This window comes from Pogonomyrmex barbatus, unplaced genomic scaffold (genome assembly GCF_055798465.1).
Source record: "Pogonomyrmex barbatus isolate J1 unplaced genomic scaffold, ASM5579846v1 scaffold2, whole genome shotgun sequence".
In the NCBI taxonomy this organism is placed as follows: domain Eukaryota; kingdom Metazoa; phylum Arthropoda; class Insecta; order Hymenoptera; family Formicidae; genus Pogonomyrmex; species Pogonomyrmex barbatus.
Window position 1 is genome coordinate 13,463,702 of NW_028297116.1, and position 19,932 is coordinate 13,483,633.

The 19,932-nt window shown below is 34.4% G+C and overlaps 3 protein-coding genes across 7 annotated transcripts; 2 read left to right on the forward strand and 1 right to left on the reverse strand.

Moving 5' to 3' along the window:
* The first annotated feature begins 218 nt into the window (after positions 1-218).
* LOC105428426 (uncharacterized) lies at positions 219-4,598 on the forward strand. 4 transcript variants are annotated; one of them, XM_089076156.1, is made up of 12 exons: positions 219-376; positions 548-845; positions 967-1,022; positions 1,137-1,407; positions 1,778-1,941; positions 2,476-2,623; positions 2,695-2,871; positions 2,981-3,085; positions 3,228-3,441; positions 3,652-3,977; positions 4,113-4,304; positions 4,411-4,598. In XM_089076156.1, coding segments are annotated over exons 2-12 (1,809 nt in total). In that variant the 5' UTR covers positions 219-376; positions 548-844; the 3' UTR covers positions 4,566-4,598. The 4 variants fall into 4 exon arrangements, with proteins under 4 accessions (XP_088932282.1, XP_088932280.1, XP_088932281.1 ...); XM_089076154.1 differs by having other exon boundaries at positions 220-376; positions 951-1,022; XM_089076155.1 differs by lacking the exon at positions 548-845 and having other exon boundaries at positions 220-376; positions 951-1,022.
* Positions 4,599-6,380: 1,782 nt separating this feature from the next.
* Positions 6,381-17,400, reverse strand: LOC105428425 (uncharacterized). Of its 2 annotated transcripts, none has more exons than XM_011640745.3 (6): positions 17,094-17,400; positions 8,780-10,657; positions 8,388-8,678; positions 7,772-7,996; positions 7,202-7,684; positions 6,381-6,853 (listed from the first exon to the last, which is right to left on the reverse strand). In XM_011640745.3, the coding sequence occupies exons 1-6, from the start codon at positions 17,106-17,108 to the stop codon at positions 6,833-6,835; spliced, it is 2,913 nt and encodes a 970-aa protein (XP_011639047.2). In that variant the 5' UTR covers positions 17,109-17,400; the 3' UTR covers positions 6,381-6,832. The 2 variants fall into 2 exon arrangements, with proteins under 2 accessions (XP_011639047.2, XP_088932278.1); XM_089076152.1 differs by lacking the exon at positions 17,094-17,400 and adding an exon at positions 12,643-12,745.
* A 1,179-nt stretch (positions 17,401-18,579) lies between these two features.
* Positions 18,580-19,709, forward strand: LOC105428424 (uncharacterized). Its single transcript, XM_011640744.3, has one exon. The coding sequence runs from the start codon at positions 18,732-18,734 to the stop codon at positions 19,236-19,238; it is 507 nt and encodes a 168-aa protein (XP_011639046.2). The 5' UTR covers positions 18,580-18,731; the 3' UTR covers positions 19,239-19,709.
* The last annotated feature ends 223 nt before the right edge of the window (positions 19,710-19,932 follow it).

Below are 19,932 nucleotides of genomic sequence, written 5' to 3' on the forward strand. Positions count from 1 at the left end.
TTCATCTAACGTTGTAATCGCATTGTACAGTAATAATTTATTGAATGTTTCATGGAATGATCAGAAAGATTAGATTAATCTTAAACTCTCTTAGACACTTTCTTATCTGTTATGAGTGTTATGAGTGACAGTATAACTTTTCTCATTTCGCGAGAAACTACACGAAAAGAGAGTACTTTGGTATTAGAAGAATATGTTAAATTTTGTGTTACTTTTCTATACAGGTTGCAAGTACTTTATTAGTGTTGGATCAATTCAACTTGTGCATTAATTCAAAAGGAAAAATTATTGATAGATTGTTATTGATAATTGTGTAATAATTTATCTTATTGTGTAACATTTTATAAAACGGAAAAAGAAAACAGTGCATTTATATGTATGTATCAATTTTTTTCTTCTAAATGTTAAAAATGTATATTGGAAACTTAATTACAAACTTGTATCAAAAATAATATTTTATTGTATTATAATAAATAGAGATTTGCAAAGATTATTTGTTTATCGGACGGATAAAATGAGATCAGTGATGCTTCAATTAAAATTGCAGATTACGTTTCCGAATGGATTTGTCAAGTTATTCAAATAATCGCGGTATCGATTAATGCAGATAAGATTGATAGCATCTAACATCATCTCACATCGGAAATTGCAAGTCACTATTATTACATAAAGTCAATACTATTATGAAATGATTAATTCAAGAAGTGATTTAAGTTTAATGTTTTGACGATTGTATACAGTTTGCAGGCAATTGTTAAAGGGGACACAATTACTCTGCACACAATTGATAATTACGTGAATGAATACGAAAACAACAGACTTTATGCAAATATTTATTTGATAAAGTGAATTTTTAATTTATATATGTGATACGTTTATATCATTTGTAGACAATTAATTATTGTTATAAATTAATTATTGTTATACAATTTGATTTTATATTGATTTAGAAAATGTTTACGAAAGTGCCGCCAAATGGAGGATGGGGATGGATCATTGTTCTAGCCGCTGCTTTACATGGCGTAAGTTGTCATATAATTTTATCAGGAAAATAATATGAAATAAATGCTCATACAAATGTCAAAATTCTTATAAAAAAAATTGAAATTAATTCGAGATTAATAAATGTTTTATAGTTGTCAACCATTCCGATCCTGCAAGTATTTGGATTGATATTCAAAGATTCTTTTGCTGTACTCAATTTGAATGCAACGGATACAACAATTATAATTAATATAAATTTGGCATTTGGTATGATACTCGGTTTAATTAATGGACCTCTTTTGAAAACTTTCGGCTACAGAAAAATAGCAATGATTGGAAGTGCAATATACTCAATTGGTGTAACACTAACAGCATTTGCTAATAATTTTACTCTTATTGTAATATGCTACGGAATATTAGCCTGTAAGTAAAATTATTCAGTTTTATTAATAATTTTAGCAATTATTGATATAAAATATTATAATATTATAATTTTTTTACATGTCTAACGTTCCAAAATATATCAATTATATTTATAATATTTCAATTATATTTAATTAGGTAAATAAATTAAGTATTAATCATCATTAAAATATAATTTTTTTATTAGATATAAAAAATATATATAATAAATAATATATATAATAAATATAAAAAATATATATATAAAATAAACAAGATGTTTTAAAATTTAAGTGTCTATTCAATAATTTTAAATGTAGACATATTTCATACAGTCATATCAGCTTTATACCACTATAAATTAATCAATTTATGAATTTATTTATTGTAGCTATTGGTATGAATATGTCAATGTCTGGATTTTCTTTGGCGATTAATTCTTATTTTACTACAAGACGAGGACGAGCTATGGGCTTATCGGTGACTCTCACGGGATTGGGTTCAATCCTTATGCCTCAAATATCATCCTTTTTACTTTCATTTTATGGTATTCAGGTATCGTAAAAACTACTTTTGCGATAAAGAAACATTTTAAATATAAAGAAAATAATAAATAAAAAAATATTAAAAAAGCTTTAATACTATTTGTATACTATTTGTATAAAATAATTAGTCTTAAGTTAAATCATGTAAAATTAATATGTCAGTATGCTATTAAAAGCATGTTTGTGTATTTATGTATTTCGATAAGAAGCATCTCGCGTTCGATGTAGCTATATTTGCAGTGAATGTTGCTGATAGTAAAATGGCAATTGCTTATCAATGTAGGTCGGACCATGAACGTTTACTTTCTATATTATCAATTCTATAGGATCTATATCAGGATCTATATCATTAAATTAACACACGATTTTCTTTCTCTGCATTGTCAATCTGTAACATTAATAAAGTATTTAGTGAAATATATCTCTTTAATTCCTAATTAACTTATTAAAAAATATAACTGTTTACACAATTATTTTTAAAATAATAATTATTATAAATCTTATTAAAAAGCATATATAGTATAAAAAATGTAATATTATGTAGGGGACTGTCTTGATACTTGGCGCTTACAGTTTTCATTCGATGATAGGCGCTCTGCTGTTGCGACCAGTTAAACAGCACATGAAAAAGGTACCTATCTGTTTAGAGACGATTCCAGAAGAACCCAATATTTTAGCCAATGAGAAACAAGGTATTTGCTAATAAAAAATATGTACATGTGTAATACACTTTTTTATTAATATAAATTAAAATTATTTGCAGATACGAAGAAATATTGCGAGGAGAATGAAGTAAACATACATTCTTCGATGACAGTAATAAACAATTATGAAAGAAAAAGGAAAACGACAATAACCAGCATCGATCACGATATCGAAGTTGGAAGTATTTATGGATTCGATACGCCTTTACCTCGACAGGTTTCTATAGATAGAACAAGTACAATCCAATAATTAAAACATATTAATTAATAATAAAATAAATTAATTAATTAATGATTAATTGAAAAAATATACACGGCACTGAAAATGTAAATTCTATGTTTTAGTATCGTATGATGGAAATTACGATACGGAGATGTCAATGGTTAACGGAACCTCAAAGACGAATTTACACAATTGGAAAGCTTCAAGACATTCATGGTGGAATTCAGGTATCAAAATATAAATAAAAATGAATTTTTATATTGACAAATTCAGCTTTGTAATTCAATATTATAAAAATTATATATATATATATATATATATATATATATATATATATACTTAATAAAAAAATATATATATTTTTCATAGCCAAAAGTATAGACAGTATTCATCTCGGTAGCAGCATAAAAATTTTTGACGAACCTGTTCCAATAACAAAAAAATTGACTTTTATTGATAATGGTGTAAGCAAAACTAATGGTATAAATAGAACTAATGGTGTAAGTCAGAACGTTGTAGAAAAAGATTTATTATTAAAAAAAGAAACAGATAATTGTCTAATCAAAGAAGACAATGACGATCGGTGAGTATGAGAATATTTAGTAATGAGCAATAGATAAAATAAGACTAATACTTACTCTATTCTTTTTTTCTCGTTTTATTAACATTAATGTAAAATTATTATTGAAGAATGTGCGAGTAGTATAAATTATAATTATATAGAATTCTAGAATTTAATACATAGAAGACGTTACTTTTTAATATAATAAAGAATATAACAATCATATTATAGTGACAAAAATAATTCGACCATCAGTCGAATTCTGCGTCGAGTGGCTGATCTTTACGATTTCGATCTTCTGCGCGACCCGATTTACGTGAACATCATGTTAGGGATGTCAATTGCAATCTTCGCGGAGATCAACTTCTCCATGCTGACGCCGTTTATCCTTGCCGACATGGGCTTGACAACTGCAAATATTGCCAACGTCATGAGCATCATCGCGATGGTCGATCTCGTTAGCAGAAGCGTGGCACCTTTCCTAGGGGAATGGCTACGTCTGCCACCCAGGATGATGTACATGCTCAGCCTGTTTCTTCTGATAATCAGCAGAACTTGTAACGTATACCAATCATCTTCCGTTATCGAGTTTTGACAAAAAGATAAGAAAAGATTATTATCTGAAAAAAAACGCAAAAAATCTCAATATTCACAGGCAACAGATTTATTTTTACTTTTATTTCTTGGCGCAGCACTAATATTTGCGACTGGTTTCGCCTCGATGTTGGCCGTTGCGATCGGTTTGGGAGCAGCGAAAGGAATTCGGTCGGTATATATGACTTTAGTAGTACCCAGCTACGTTTCGATTCAAAAGTTACCTAACGCTTCGGGGATTCAAATGCTGACCAACGGAATGATTCTTATGAGCGCTGGTCCTATGATTGGTACGTAAATTACAATATATCATTTATACATTATATAATTATTATTTTTATATATAATTTATTAAGTGTCCAAAATTTAAATAATAAAAAATTGTCGTTGTTGCAGGTTTAATACGAGATACTACTGGAAATTATACGATTTGTATTATCCTGCTCAACTGTGTGACCGCTCTTACGTTATTTATTTGGACAATAGAGATGATACTTATACGAAGAAAGACTGCTCGGCAAAAATCACAATTGTCCGAAACAGCGAACTGAATAATTATCAAAAATAAATTATTCAAAAATAAATTATTTTCAAGTGTGATACACTCATTGTAAATCCCAAAACGTGTTTCAAGCTGTTGAAGTAAGCTGTTGAAGGGTAGTCAAAATATATTTAAAGAGCAAAAGAAAAATAAGAAAAATTACATTTAACAATTTTCGATTTCACGAATTATGAAATAGAAGTAAAAATTTGTTCACGTTTCCTTTAAGTGGCTTTCGCCACTAATGCAATTGCATTAATGCAAATAATTAAGGTCGTGTCCTTGTTTGATACCATTTACCATAGAAATGAATCTAATTACAGCGTTAGTCTTCTGTAGACGCGATTGGAGTTTTTAAGACAACCGCGGTACACCGTGTAGACAATGGTACACCTTTTCCCACTATTTTCCGGCAGGAGATTCTCACGTCTTGATGCGACAAGCAACGTGTGATCTTCCTGAAGAAACCTGAAAAGGAAGTTTGAAGGTCAATGAATTGTAGATATTGTTGCATCAAGCAAGCCAATCTATTCGATGCTGATGGTTTCATCTTTTCTCGCCTCAAATTCTTTCTCATTAGGTGTAACATCTTTTTCGTTGAATGGTTATAATATACGCACGATATCACCTAATTTTCTTGTGCTACGAATGAATAAAGCACGGAAGTAATGTTATTTCTTTTCTATCAGGAAAAATTAAATATAGAAAATTTTTTAAATATATAAAATATTTTTAAATATATTTTTGATATATAATTATTATTTAACGATATGAAATGGTATATGTATTTTTAAATGTTGAATTATTTTTTCATACAATTTCGCTTGAAGTGAGTGAAAGAGCGAGTTCGAAATTCACGACACAATCATTCCGTTTCACTGTACAATCGAAAAAAATTGATTTGCGCTGCATGCATATATGTATATCACGTACAAATGTATATTTAGATGCAGCCGTATTCAAATAATCGTGACACTTCTTGGCGAATGTTCAGTTTTACGAAATCGGCGAAAGTGACGAGCGATTGGTAAATACATAAAAGACGAGCTCAAGTAACGCGACAGGATTTCAAAACAACCACACCTGTAGTTTTCTAAATTTTTTTAAATAAAAAAAATGCGCAATATTTTAAATAATTTATCATGCCACGTGAATATAATTTAATATACTAATTGTCAAGAATAGTGTTGCATCGTACGAAAAAAATATGTCGCATGAGATTTGCAAGAATTAGAAATATATTTACTTAATTTATTTTAGAAATAAACCTATACTAGTCTTTTTTATGTGCAAATTGTTAAGTCATTCATTATTCATTATTTTTTATTTGCTATCCGTTTTCTATTATTCATTATTCCTCATATTTATCATTGTTTTTTTTTTTTTTATGTCACGCCAGAACTCATTATTTTAGCATTAAGAGTGTGACTGGAAACGAAGAAAGCTTCTCCTTTGGAAAACGTTTAATAATGCACGATAGTTTCTGAGAAGATTAATTTTAAACTGACTTAGATTTAGCTTACAGTATTGATGAAAGCGCTCCAGAAAATGAGAGCATGTTCGCTTAAAATCCAGTTCGTGTAACATGGTCTAACCTGATTAATCAATATATCAAGAGTCATTAGTCTTCTTTTCGTTAAAATATCTTTTTTACGGCAAAAAGTTTTTTTATTTAAAGCAAAATTCAATTGCTTTTAAAGCTTAAGAAAAAATTTTATGTAAATCATTTTTAAAAATACTTTTTAAAAAGTTTTATGCAAATTATTTTTAAACCGGTCGTAAAATAAATTTCTAAAGAAGATTTTAATTATAAATAAATGCAATGTATATAAATATTGTATATATTTTTTACAGCAATTTTAATAGTGAACAACTTCGAATCACAACATAATGTGACAAATGCAAATATACTCCATGTCTTGAGTTTCTTGTTGAGTTTTTTTTCTTATCTATAAACTTACCAAATTTATAAAAAAGACTTATTAGACTTAACAAAACATGTATATATGATATACATATATGTATATATAATATACACATCCGGATTATAAAATACCGGTGCACTGGCCACGATAATCACTTACGCGCGCACGAATCGAAACAGTTCACCCGTTTATATTAAATATCAGTAAATTAAGAAGTTTATTTGGAAATGAGGTCGAAGAATATTTTAACAGTTACAACAGTTCACAACCGTTCACATTGTTCACGGAAACACACTCAAATCGTCCGCACATACATAAAGAATTATCTTGAGCATTTTCCACACTTCATACGTCATCGTCTGGCACGTGACACCTACAAAAAGTATTTTGTATTAATTAAAACATTTTATCTATTAATTGCAATAAATAAAATTACATTTGTAATATTTCAATTATAGATAACTCAAAAAGTATATCTTAAAACATTAAAAATATATCTTTAAAACATTATTTATAAATATAAAATTTTAAAGTTACCAATTTAAATATTAATATTAATAATAATTTACTTTTAATAATTTATTAATAATCATTTATCATTATATGCTTTCTAATATTAAAGAAATTAAATATAAAGATATTTTTTAAAAAAGAAAATTATGACAAAAAATATTTTTATAAAAGATTTAATTATAAATATTAAATTAACAGTGATAAATACCTTTGAGTGCCCAGAATACAGCATAGGAATTTCAAGAATTTCAGGATGTTCGAACTCATCTTCATTTTCGTAATTGTGTTTTTCAGGCAATGCAAACTCTTCATGTTCCATGATGCCCCACAAAGGAACGCTCTCTGGACCTGTGGAAGCCACAGCCAAATTGTTCACAGCCTGAGGCAACACTTGATAGGCTTTCTCGATCGATTCAAACGTATCTTCGGACTTTGTCTTCGTTTTCTTTATATCCGTTTCCGAAGCTTTCCTTGATTCCTTCGTGTTCCTTTCTACCTCCTTCATCATTTTCTCTTTTTTCTGTTGGATAGGAGTCGATTTAGAAGTTACAACAGACTGGGGCGTGACGACATGGACGCGTTCTTTGTTCACTTGAGAAATCCCCACAGGGAAGCTCTGCCATATGTCGACGTTCGTGGATGTAGTGGGAGTATCGGTAGAACTTTCAGTTGACTTTTTAATGTTCACTGCCTTAAATGAAAAGTATACAGGAAAAGTAAAATATTATTTTTCTTATTATTAATATTTTCTTAGAACGTTTGTGAATTGTTATCGTACTTGTGTAGTTTCCACGCGATTGCTGACCGATTCTTTGTATTCTAGATCATTGAAGCTGAATCCGGCCAGAGTGAACGTCTTAACATTATCTTTGTGAGAATCATCTATGTGATCAACAGGCTCGGTGGTAGTCAGATACTCATCAGGGATTTTCTTTGAAGGAAAAAGGTACGGATTGGACGAACTAGGCGATACTGTACTAGCAGTTGTGCCTTTTGAATATTCCTGAATCAGAAAAAAATTATCTTATTTTTATAGTTTACTATATATAAAAAATTTACCATAAATAAAATCAACATAATAATAAAAATTTTGACATTAATAATTAATTTTAAAGTTAATGACATCAAAACTTATCGTTAGAATTTTAAAATACAGTTTATCATAGCATATGATAGTTATAGAATGTTTTCTGTAACTATCATATGCTATGATAAACTGTAAAAAAAAATATTATGTACTAATATTCAGTTTTAATATCCATTTTTCTGCATTGCTATATATTAATTAGATTTAATATTACAATATGCAAGATTATAAATTATATTCATCACTCTATGATGAATATAATTTAATCCGTTCATAAAAATATATTTGTTAAAAAAGAATTGTATACCTGTATCGTCCAGTTATCAATATTCTTTTGCAATCTATGTACATCTATAGAGTTGTTCGCTTTAATACTAATTGGTTTTTTGGTGACATTTTCAAATATCGGTAAAGTTGTCGGCCAAATTGGAGAAATGACCGACGAGTTGGGAGGACTGGCCACTTTGATTCTGTTTCTTGATTCTTCACCAGCATAATTGTCATGATTGGATTCACTCGCGTCGGAAATCTTTTTTTCATGCGTTGGATGGAATGGAAGTGGCGTATATTGCGACGTATAAGGAATGATGACTTGTACCTAAACATTTTGATCGCACAGATAAATTATACATAAATCAACGAGGACAATCTGTCTCCTTAAAGATTTGTTTTTTTATTTGAAAAACATATTCACATCACCTGTTTATTCCTCTTCGCACCTTGCTGTGTCTCGTTCAAATTAATATTTTGACTCAATATATCTTCCGCTGCATCATCGTAGGGTTTCAGAATGTTCCAAAACGATTGCGGAATTGTATCTGTATTCGGAGTCGTTGAAAGGACATTTGACCACGGATACCACGTCTTCCCAAGTGGCGAAGTGTAGGAGACGTCTTGCTCCCGAAGAACTGTAGGATCATGAAGACTTTTGGTAGCATTCTGAATCGTGTTATTGTTAACCTTCGATATTGTCTCGAGATAATCCGGAGAGAGATGAGATTGCGTTGAAGCGACACCTTGACGTATTCCGAAAATCTCCTCACCAGGTACCACAGTCGTCCCGGCAATCTCGGAACTCTCAAAGCCCCCGAATGCGTTAGAGGTCGGCGATATCGAGGACGAGTCCGTCCGACTTTCATCCGTGTGCGTGAAATCTAGCAACGGTGACTCCTCAAAATTTATTGAATCTTCAATCTTCCCAGAAGATCCGTCTAAAGCACGCGGAGGTACGTGAGAACTCTCGGCGACGTTGGCGCTCGTGGACAGATCGTTGTATCGATTCGGTATTTGGTCGAGATCGGAAATTCCATAGCTGGGAAGATTTTGGTTGATTGGACCCGCGTTATCGAGGAAATTTCCTGTCGGTCCACTCGAACCCGTCACCTCATAAAATCCTGCATTATTAGGCACTCCCGAAGGTTGACGATTCTGAACGCCAGAACTATCAACAGATGTTTGATGATTTACGGAATCGAATAAATCTTTATTTTCGTATTCTTGTTTATCTGGTACAGGATTGACATGACCGTGAGACACTTGAGTTCCACTGGAGGATAGATCACCGTGTGCCCTATGATCTTGAAAATGATCGAATTCTCCGCTATTTGTAGGATATCCTAGTTCTTGATGGATCGAGGGATTTGGATACACAGATTGTTCGTTGTGTCCACCATTGAAAGCAGGTCTCGTTACATCCAGAAAAGAGCCGTTTCCTGTGAGCGCGCTGTTCCCGGAAACAGACGGTGGTGGTGGTGGTGCGTCAAGATATAAATTTTCATCAGAAGCGATCTGCGAAGGGTAATTAAAGTCTCCCGCTTTAAAGAGCGGCGGTAATGCTCCGGGAAATAAATGCGGGTTTGGTAACGGGCCAATAAAGGAGTTGTCCTGGTCTTCGATGGGTAAAGGCGACGCGAAAGAGAAGTCTGGAGCTCTGACTTCCTGCGAGGCAGCATGATGAGCATCATAAGGTACTTCGTGATTTACAGGTGGCAGATACTCGCCGTTCAGTGACGATTGAATTTGCGGCGGTGGCGGTGGTGGTATATACGAAGCATCTCCCGAATGGGCAGCCTCACCTGGATTCTGTATCGGCATCCACGGGACTCTGTTGCAAGAATTGCAACTCTTGCCCTTGGCTGAAGAAGGATATGCGGATTGATCGTTGACAGGAGACGGAGGAAGAGGTGGTTTCTCATAAGGAGGGGGATTCACCACAGGAGGGGGACCGTTGTAGAGTGTCGCGGGTGGTCCAGGAGGCGATAGACCTGGTGATGGGGAATATGAAGTTTCGTGCAGTGGTGGTGGTGGTGGTAGCGGCGGCGGCGGTTGCGACGAAGACTCGGAACTAAAAGGATTCAACCACTTCATCATCCACGAGAAATATCCCGGTGCATCGGTTGGCTGGGGAGTCGCCAATCTTGGATTTCTGCTGTATGGACGAAATCCTGGTGGTGGCGGTGGTACGAGATACTCGCTGATTCTGCGAACGCGTCGAATGTAGTTTGAACCACCTCGGCCATTCTGGATGGCAAAAACTGCACTGATTATGTAGATCACCAGCAATAAGAATGGCAAAGCCTGAAATACGAAACCATTGCTTTTGTAGCCGAAAAGATTGCTAATGTTATTAGCTGAAACTTATTTTGTCATATAAATAATTTGTATTATTTGCTATAATTAGAAAACAATAAATCTTTGCTTTAGAATTTTTTAACAAAACTGACTTTAGTCCAATAGATCCAAATTTTCGTTATATAGTTTATTTTAAATAGAAATAAGAGGAGACGCACAGCTCCTTCCTTAAGTCGAAAGTTGTTGGATGTATGCTAACAATTGTTTTTCTCTTTCTCTTTCTCGATATTCCGGGTATCATTTGCCCGACGAAATCTCGTACGCATTACATTATTATGTACACTTTCCGTAACAGTCAATGACGTGACGGAGAATAAACGTGCAGTGAAGCGAACTGGGTCGCACCATGAGAATCATTCTACGCCGCCGAGGATTATGTATGCCGTGCGTGAAATTAGACGCCTTCTCCCTTGTTATTCCAGAATGGAGTCCTCGTTGGTTTTCCTCTCCTTAATTCTGAATTCAACTGATTACCCTGCTTTAATACACCGCTTGCTATGTGCAATTTACGCACATACAGAGAGCGAACAATATTGCCGCGTCGCAAAAAAAAAAACATTCGGTCGCGAAGAGACTAACAATTGGTTTCAGCTGCCGCAAATCATATACTCTCGTCACGTTAGTAATCCTCAGTTTTCACATTCGGCTAACGTTATTAAACTAAGCGTTATTAGATTTCGCCCGGCACTCTTTACGTATTCCTAATTCCGAAATTGGCTTTAAACGCGAGTGGAAAGCACTGGTGTAACTGTCGTTCGAGACTCTTCGGCCTGTTTAAACGACGTAGACTCCACAATCATCATCCTCCTGAAGAGATTCTAAGTCAACTAGTCATTATCGACGGCACGAGGTCATAAGGTTTACGAATGCAATGGTGAAGGTCAAAAATGTGCCACGAGAAAGGATCACGAATTCAATTCCGTAGAATTGCTTCGATCTATTATTCACTTTGTTATTTTGTTATTTATGTGTACGCAAAACTATTGTCTAACGATTGTCTAACGATTTATTTGGAGACAAGAACTTTAAACATTTTTCCAAATTCGATTTCGATATCAGTTAGCTTCTCAATTGACCGTAACGTATTTATTTTGGGTAACGTATTCATTAATATCCACGATAAAATTTTTGTTTCAAGTCACGACGAATTCACAAAAACGCGCAGCGAATGATCCTCTTAGGGACAGAAAGCCGAGGCTAGGAAGCTATTATTATGGAAGGCCGCGAGGAAAACGAAGAAAGGCCGGGAATATGTCGCGATTCGCAGCACCCACAGTGGCGTGGAGATTCTCCCACGTGGATTGAATGCAGAGAGAGAGAAAGAGCTCTCCACGTGCTAGTTCTTCGCGTACGTGCGCGTGCGGTCGCGTCGCCGCTCTCGTGAGAGAGAACGAGAGTAAGTCGGCGGGTGACCGTGTTTGTCCCGCGAACCGGAAGCCGCGTAGGAAAGTGAAGAAACGGAAGAAAAGAGGAGGCGCGCTCGCGCGCACGTATGCGCGAGAAACGCGCCTCTAATAACGCATTACGGTGATTTTACGCGCACACGGGAGGGCGTTATGCAAATTGCTTCAGAGCAGGTCGCATCGCTGCATTCTGCTCGCAACGCGCGCGATTCGCAACGCGATGCGTCGCGTATGCGGTTTCGTTTACGGCGCGCAGATGTTCGACGCAAAGTAGTTTCTCGCCTGATGACTGTAACGCGCGAATCGAAATTGTCACGGTTATCCCACGAAGATAATTCACGCAATAGTTAGAAAATTTTCCCCCACAGCTAACATTTACGTCTACTCCGATGAAACATTAATACTCATCACGCGAATTCCAATCGCGAGGTTTCACATTTATACACACACACACACACATATATATATATATATATATATATATGTACATATATTTCGATTAAATTGAGCACGCACAAATAAACCTACTTGTTTCTGCGTGCGTTCTTTCGATATGATATGATACATCTTCATCTGCAGAACTATGTGGCACGACGCCATTTCCTCAGACGGACTTTAATGAGAAGTCAGTAGGCTACGAATACCCAGCAGGTATTAATCAAACATGGATCGAGAATAATAGTGACTCCGCGCTCTTAAGTCAAGGATAGAATTAAGGATAGAAGAACGGGTTGAAAACTGCTAGGAAGCGGATAAGTCCGATTTCTCGTCTAGAGATCGTCCAGAACATCTGGAGAGCACCGATTTGGCACACACAGGTCGACGGTTTACGATCGCACGACTGACGATCGTATCAAGCCTACTGACGTATATCGATTATCTTCCCCGGCCGTTTAAATCGTCACGTTTGAATGGGAGATTATGGTTTTACTTGGTTGGATTGCAAATGTATCAGCATCTTCGACCACGAGATCTCGACCCAGAAGTGCAAGGTGAGAGGACGCGAATGCGCAAATGCAACAGCGTAACTATGATATGAAACTCAGTGATGCATCTCATTATAAAGAATTCGCTCTCGAAACCTCGAATTGTTCTGCGAACAGATTCGATAAAACGCATAGGCTGAAATAAAATTTACTTAAATATATGAAAACACGAAATAATTATACAACATATATATATAAATGTACAAATGTATCTTGATGTATTTTAAGTCTGTGAGAGAGAATTTATCCTACAGATAATAACCGTTCATCTCGTGCATTTTCTTGTGATACAAATTATCAATGCGTAATAACGGAGGATGCGCTAATAACGCGAAATGAGTATCGCAAATTCTAATAATCGTCCCGTCTGAAGGTGCCCGCGCGGAAGCGTCACCCGCACGTTTTCTCATTAGGATCGTCTCACGCTACAGCAGGAATTAATTATTAAAATGTCCGATTATTAAATTTGATTACGCCACTGCGCCCGTGCGCGTACAAACTCGTTGCCGAACGGCGGAGATGTAGCACCCGCGCACACATAAAACGAGTAATGTAGGTAAGTGGGCTGTGGGTATTACGAGGAGTTTGAGACCTACAGCAAGAGAAGACGATGTAACGCGCGCGAGGTCGTGCACGTGTAATCCCGAACGACGCGTATTCGTGTATGTGTACGTGTATGCGTGTCCCATACGAGCGCGCGTATACGTCGGAAAATAAATGTCAGCGTTAATCGAGACGAACCGCCGCCGATAACGAGGCTGCGCTCTCATTACGGCGCCGGGATAACGTCGCCCGAAATGAAACGATCATCGCACACGTACGAGAAATTCTGCGAGATATCTCCGTGAAATCGAGACCGACCGTCAACGAGATCGATATTCACAGGCGAAACTTTCGATGTCTCTCAACGAAGCTGTGACAACAAAAATTACAGTTTATAATTACGATGACTTTTTATATTAAAATGACTGTATAATTCTCTCCTATTTATTCTCGAATTCTGTACGGGATATTGTATATTTTGAGAAATCTCGGCTTTTGTAAAAAAAAAAAAAAATCTAAAAGCCGTACGTACGCCGCCCGTAGATTGTAAAAAGATAATGGTATTATCCTGTCACTTTCCGAGGCGGATTTTAAATTCTCCTAAAGCCCCGACGATCCCGTGGGAATAGTTCGGGTGAAAATCAGGAGATCTTGACGATCTTCTCTTCAGAAAAGACGAGCCCTAACGGTGCTTCAACGTCGCAGAAGACAATTACAGGAGCGTCGAGACAGAGAGAGTTAACTATCGTATTTACATCGTGGGCTGCTCCAGTTCGACGTGCGTCAGAAAAATACGGCGTAAAGTGTTGGTCGTGACCCCTTATATGGTCTTCTCAAGATAAGTAATCGCGATACTTGACTCGCAACTAATATCGAGACTAATTGAAATCCATATTTTCGAGAGATGTAAAATTCGAGATGAGTGTAATAGAAGAAATTCATCTCAGGCAGATTATCTTATTATTTAGAAAACGATAGAAATAATATTGCCAAGTCTTCCTTAACTTTCACGATTTAAAAAGTTCGATTACAATCCAGATATAAAATCGTACACGGCAAATATATTAAGCGAAAGTATGTAAAGTATGAAAGGGGTACGTGCACAAATCGAGTGAAAAATGTCCAAGAATCGTACGTGTTGTGTAGAATAATAGAAAGAAACCTCGGGTGGCGCTACATCATTATTGACAACTCAATGTTATAAAAGAATATGTCTATAAACGGAAAGAGATTTCACCTTTGTTTTGCCAATACAAACGGATTTATTAACTAGTACTCTTGATTTCTACTTATCTCTTGCTTCACTCGTTATTTTAAAATAGAAATTGTAACAGTATAAATTATATATATGTTATATATCTATTTTAATTTTTAATATCTTTAGATTATAAAAGTTTGTTCATCCAAACAAGACATACTAATATAATATTAGAACTAAAGTGACATGGGCACTTCGAGTAGAAAATGTTTGCATGGATATCTCACGCTCGTAAAAAGTATTGACTCTTTTCTAAAGCTGATAAGACATGTAAATGGAAAGTAATTTTTCTTTTCATCTCTTTTCTAAGAAAATTGCTTACACCCTTATATACTTTGTCCTCTTTATCAGCACTATATGCAGTTTTAAGATAAGATTTAAAGTATTATCTAAAACTGGTGACAAAGCAATATCAATATGTGTAAAACATAATGTGAAAAAAATATTCTTTAGATTTTAAAATCTAAAAAAATGATATACAAAATATTCTAAAATTACTCGAAAATAAATATTAAAGGTAACTGTTTTCTTATAATAAAATCGAAAAAAATCTATCATTTTTAACAATAAATTTATTATACTTACACTTGATACTTAAGTTTTAATATTTGCTTTTTAACTAAGTCTTAAATTATGATTTTGTTAAAATAATGATTATTTTATGCAAATAAAATAAATAATTCCACTTTTTATTTTTATACTTTGCAGCTGAAAAAGTCACAGATTATTAATATCTCTATATTTATGTCAATAAAAGTCGATATTAAATTTTACAAAAAATAATGTTGATATTCAATGTTATGTTGTTAATATATTCTAAGATTCTTTGCATAATAATCTTGAATGAAGTAAACGCGAAAAGAGCATTAATTAGAAAACACTTGCTGCACATATTTTTGGAAATTGGGACTATGTGAGACACGTGCAAACGGAAAGCGATAGATTTGGGTCGTTCGAAAGAGTTTCCCTCTTTGACTGGCGATGTGCCGAACGGCCTGATCGTCCACCTCGAAAGCGGTTTATGTCTTCGTCATTTATTCGTCACTCTGACGCGCGCTATCGACGATTCACGATGTGCATAAATCAACCATGACTTTTGAGACACAACACGGGCTGTACATTAACATATTGCTCCAACGACGCTCTTCTGGCTAATTAAAGAACGTGACTGCGGGACGATTCTCCCGCAAAATACAATTTACACAAAATCAAATCAATGTGTTCAAAAAAATTATAACTTTAGAACTGGAACTCGACTATTAATAAGACATAATAAGACAGACTTCTTGTCAAATTATTTGCGGTATTTAATATTTTGAATATATATAAAGTACATTTTTTTATAATATAAAAATATAAAAGAAATGTTTAATATGTAATTAATAAAAGTATGCTATTTATTATTAAAAAAAAAAAAAAAAGAATCGGTGTATTTGCGACATATGTGTTATTTCTATTATATAATTTTCTAGAGACAATTTTTTAATATTTAAAGTAATGCTCAATTTCTTCTTACTTTTTCCTATAATTATCTACATATAAATTTCTTTAATGATAGATTAATCTATATTATACTAAGTGAGGATTTTTTAAAGAGATATTCTTTTAATGAAATAATATTTAACATGAACATGGAGAGTTCCTACGCGTCTATTCCATGTTCAATATAGATTAGACTCGAAAGCGGTGTGCGTCTTTTCTATGTCGTCAAGGCTCTCACGTTGCTCGGTACATCATAATTGCGCAGCCCGCACGATTCGCCTCGTTATCAATATACCACGAGTAGAGAGAATTATAGCGCATTAAAATGATCCATCATTAAATTCACTAGAACAATCTACAAATGTAAGGGCAGTGATTTGCAGTTTTAATCGAAAAAGATTGCACGCGATAAAGATAATTATTATCTTTTGATAATCAATATTTTGACAATGAATATTATTGTGCTTGTATAATAAAATTGAATTTTCAAAATATTTCTTGCATAAAAGTAGATTATCAAAAGATATATATAATTATTTTTATATTATAGTAAATTTATTTTAATTAACATTAATCTATTAAATTTTATATTAAAAAAAAAAAAATCTCTCTCTGAAATCTTTTGATCAAACAACAACAATCTCATAATAATTCACTGCTTTTTTGTTCCAAAAAAAATAAACTTATCTCTTATCACTAGCATTACTCACTCTTCGAGCATCCATCTCTCCTACAATGAGGTTCTCTCCGTCAGGAACATGTCACATGCACGCGAAATCAAAATCACACTTGTCCTAAATCTTCTTCCGGAGCAAATCGGATTTCCACCAGCTCTCTCAGCCTTCCATCGTCACAGCGCGTAATGCGAACCGAACGGGGGCGAGAATTCTTCCTCGCCGCGAGAAGGTGAAGGTTGAAGCGGAAGGACGCAGGATCTCGAAGCGACCGTGCATGGGAAAGGAGGTGGGAAGAAAAAAAAAATATGGAAAGAAGGATGCGCACTTGACCAGGGTCAAAGAGAGAGTCCATTGGAGCGTCTTCGGCTGAAGTCACTTATATACATTTGCGCTTCTCTCCTTCCTTCTTGACACCTCTCTCTCCCTTCCGTAGCACCTTTCCCTCGCTCCAGAACAAGGATTCCTCCGTGTACATTCAACCAATCTCTCTCTCTCTCTCTCTCTCTCTCTCTCTCTCTCTCTCTCTCTCTCTCTCTCTCTCCCCCTCTCTCCCCCTTTTTTTATCTCTGAGGCTGCAGTTGGACCTATGAAAAGAGGGTTTTCCTATCTGTTCGAAAATATTTTCATCCCTGATCGTTGATAACGAAAGAAAAGTTATTTAAACTCAGAGAAGAAGGAATGCATAAAATGCAGGTATAAAGGCATCTTTGACGTAACTGGTTTTCTTATTCAGCGTAATACTTTTTATTCCACAATATAATATTGTATATACACACACACACACACACACACACACACATATATATATTATATCTTGCAAATTAAATGACTATTAAATGTATTATATGTTAAAATTTGCTATATCTTGATACTATTCAGTACACACAAAATATATAAACAAAATGATAATTATATTTTATATGATGGAAAATAAATCTTTAATGGCGAGATAGAAAATGAATATTCGATATGAACAAGATATGCAAAATCAAATCTGTTATAGATATAAGATGTACATGCATAATTAAAGCATAATGCCAGCAGCATAACGAACGTGCATAGAATATTACGTGCGGACATTAAACTCAGTTGCAACTTTCTCGCCGCTTTCTGGCGATTTTGTATTCCGTAGATTCACCCTCGATTTCCTCGTCGTAAAGCCGCCACGTTGAAAAAAACGTCGCATTCTGAATGCGCGTCCGACATTTCACTTGGAAAGAATCATCGGGGATGCAGAAGTGACGTTCTGACTTCAAACGACGTCGAAAAAAAAAAAAAAAAACATAGCTTTATATTTTAATCACATTAGCTTTCAATAATTACGTAATATAATAACGCCAATAAATTATCACTTTCTTTAATTTGAAATAATGAAAATACAGCATTGTTAGAAAAAAATATATTAATATATTTATATATAAGAATATATTAATATATTAATATATAAGAATATTCGTCGACAAAAACAGGGATATGTAAATTCGAGGTAAAAGAGATGCGTGAATTTATGGCAAGGCCAACGTGAACTGTCTTCATTTTATCTTGCTTTATAATTCCTAATTAAATCCCTGATAAACGATCATATGTTTCACACAATTAAACCATAAACCGTTTTGCTATAAATGATCCTGACATTCTCGCGTCGGCCAAATCTTTCGATCACACGCGACGATGAATTCCTTCTCGTGCATCGTTCTTTTGTACCTTCAATCTTATCTCAGTCTGATCAGGATTGCCGTAGGTCAAACTGCGATGCCTACCTGCACAGAAATAGGTGCTTTCGAGATCTACGACGGGACCTGCAAGAATTATTATATTTGTGTGGACGACGGCGAGAAACTCAATCCGGTGAACCTAATGTGCGCCAGTTCTGCCATATTCGACCCTCTTCAGGGCAGATGCGTATCTGAGAGCACGGCTACGTGTCAGCAAACGACGACGATGCCACCCTCGACGACGATGCCACCCTCGACCACCACTTCAGCACCACTCTGCGTTAGATACGGCAGATTTCCAATACAGGACGCGCAGTGTAAAAGGTATTACCTGTGTTACTGGGACGGCGTCCGTTACACCATAATGGACAATCTGTCATGCCCGAATACGCTGGTATTCAACCCGGTATCGGAAAAATGTGTGCCGCCAGAGAGATATACATGTCCGGGAACAATTGGATAAGGACGATCGAACATTATAATGTAAATTATACATATTCGCACTTTATAAAATGCTCTTGCGTGATTCTGAGAAAAATAATCATGTAAACTAATATAAGAATAACGATTGTTAAATATTAATTACTATTTATCGAAATAATTTCTGCCAAAAATAAGTAATGTTTTTCTCGATTATAATAAATATATGTTTACTGAGTAATAAATGGATATAAATAATAAATGGATGGAGAGAAATTTGTTAAATATAAAAGATGTTATATCACTTGATAACGTTCGATAAATGGAAAAAAGTAGCACTGAACGTAATCATCTATGATTAAATCGTAAATAGATTTCCGACATGAAACAGATTTTATAGGCTGATAGAAAAATAATCAGCAAATCTTTGAATACCCGCCTGTTTAACAGTTGTGTTTATCACCTAAGGTATTATTTTCAACTTAATGGAAACAATAAAAGTACGTAACAATTCCTCGTTAGCACGATTCATTATAGATGTGATTCAGCCGATGTGATTGTGATTGTCGATACGAATCGGTGTTCGCGATTAATTATTTTCGAATGTTATGAACACAAGCTATAATTGTTTGCACAATAATCAGGCGTTTACTACTAAAGATTATTAAACGTTTTAAATATTTACTTCTCTATCTAAATGTCAAATATATTGCTAAAATTAGAATAATTAACAAAAA

Coding starts and splice junctions, on each gene's coding strand:
- LOC105428424 (XM_011640744.3), top strand. CDS start 18,732: ATGAATTCCTTCTCGTGCATCGTTCTTTTGTACCTTCAATCTTATCTC.
- LOC105428426 (XM_089076154.1), top strand. CDS start 954: ATGTTTACGAAAGTGCCGCCAAATGGAGGATGGGGATGGATCATTGTT. Junction 2,872..2,980: donor GGTTTCTATAGATAGAACAA/GTACAATCCAAT, acceptor TCTATGTTTTAG/TATCGTATGATGGAAATTAC. Junction 3,086..3,227: donor ACATTCATGGTGGAATTCAG/GTATCAAAATAT, acceptor TATTTTTCATAG/CCAAAAGTATAGACAGTATT.
- LOC105428425 (XM_089076152.1), bottom strand. CDS start 12,714: ATGGCGTCGTGCCACATAGTTCTGCAGATGAAGATGTATCATATCATA. Junction 10,658..12,642: donor AAGAACGCACGCAGAAACAA/GTAGGTTTATTT, acceptor TTCGTATTTCAG/GCTTTGCCATTCTTATTGCT. Junction 7,685..7,771: donor ATCGCGTGGAAACTACACAA/GTACGATAACAA, acceptor TTTTCATTTAAG/GCAGTGAACATTAAAAAGTC.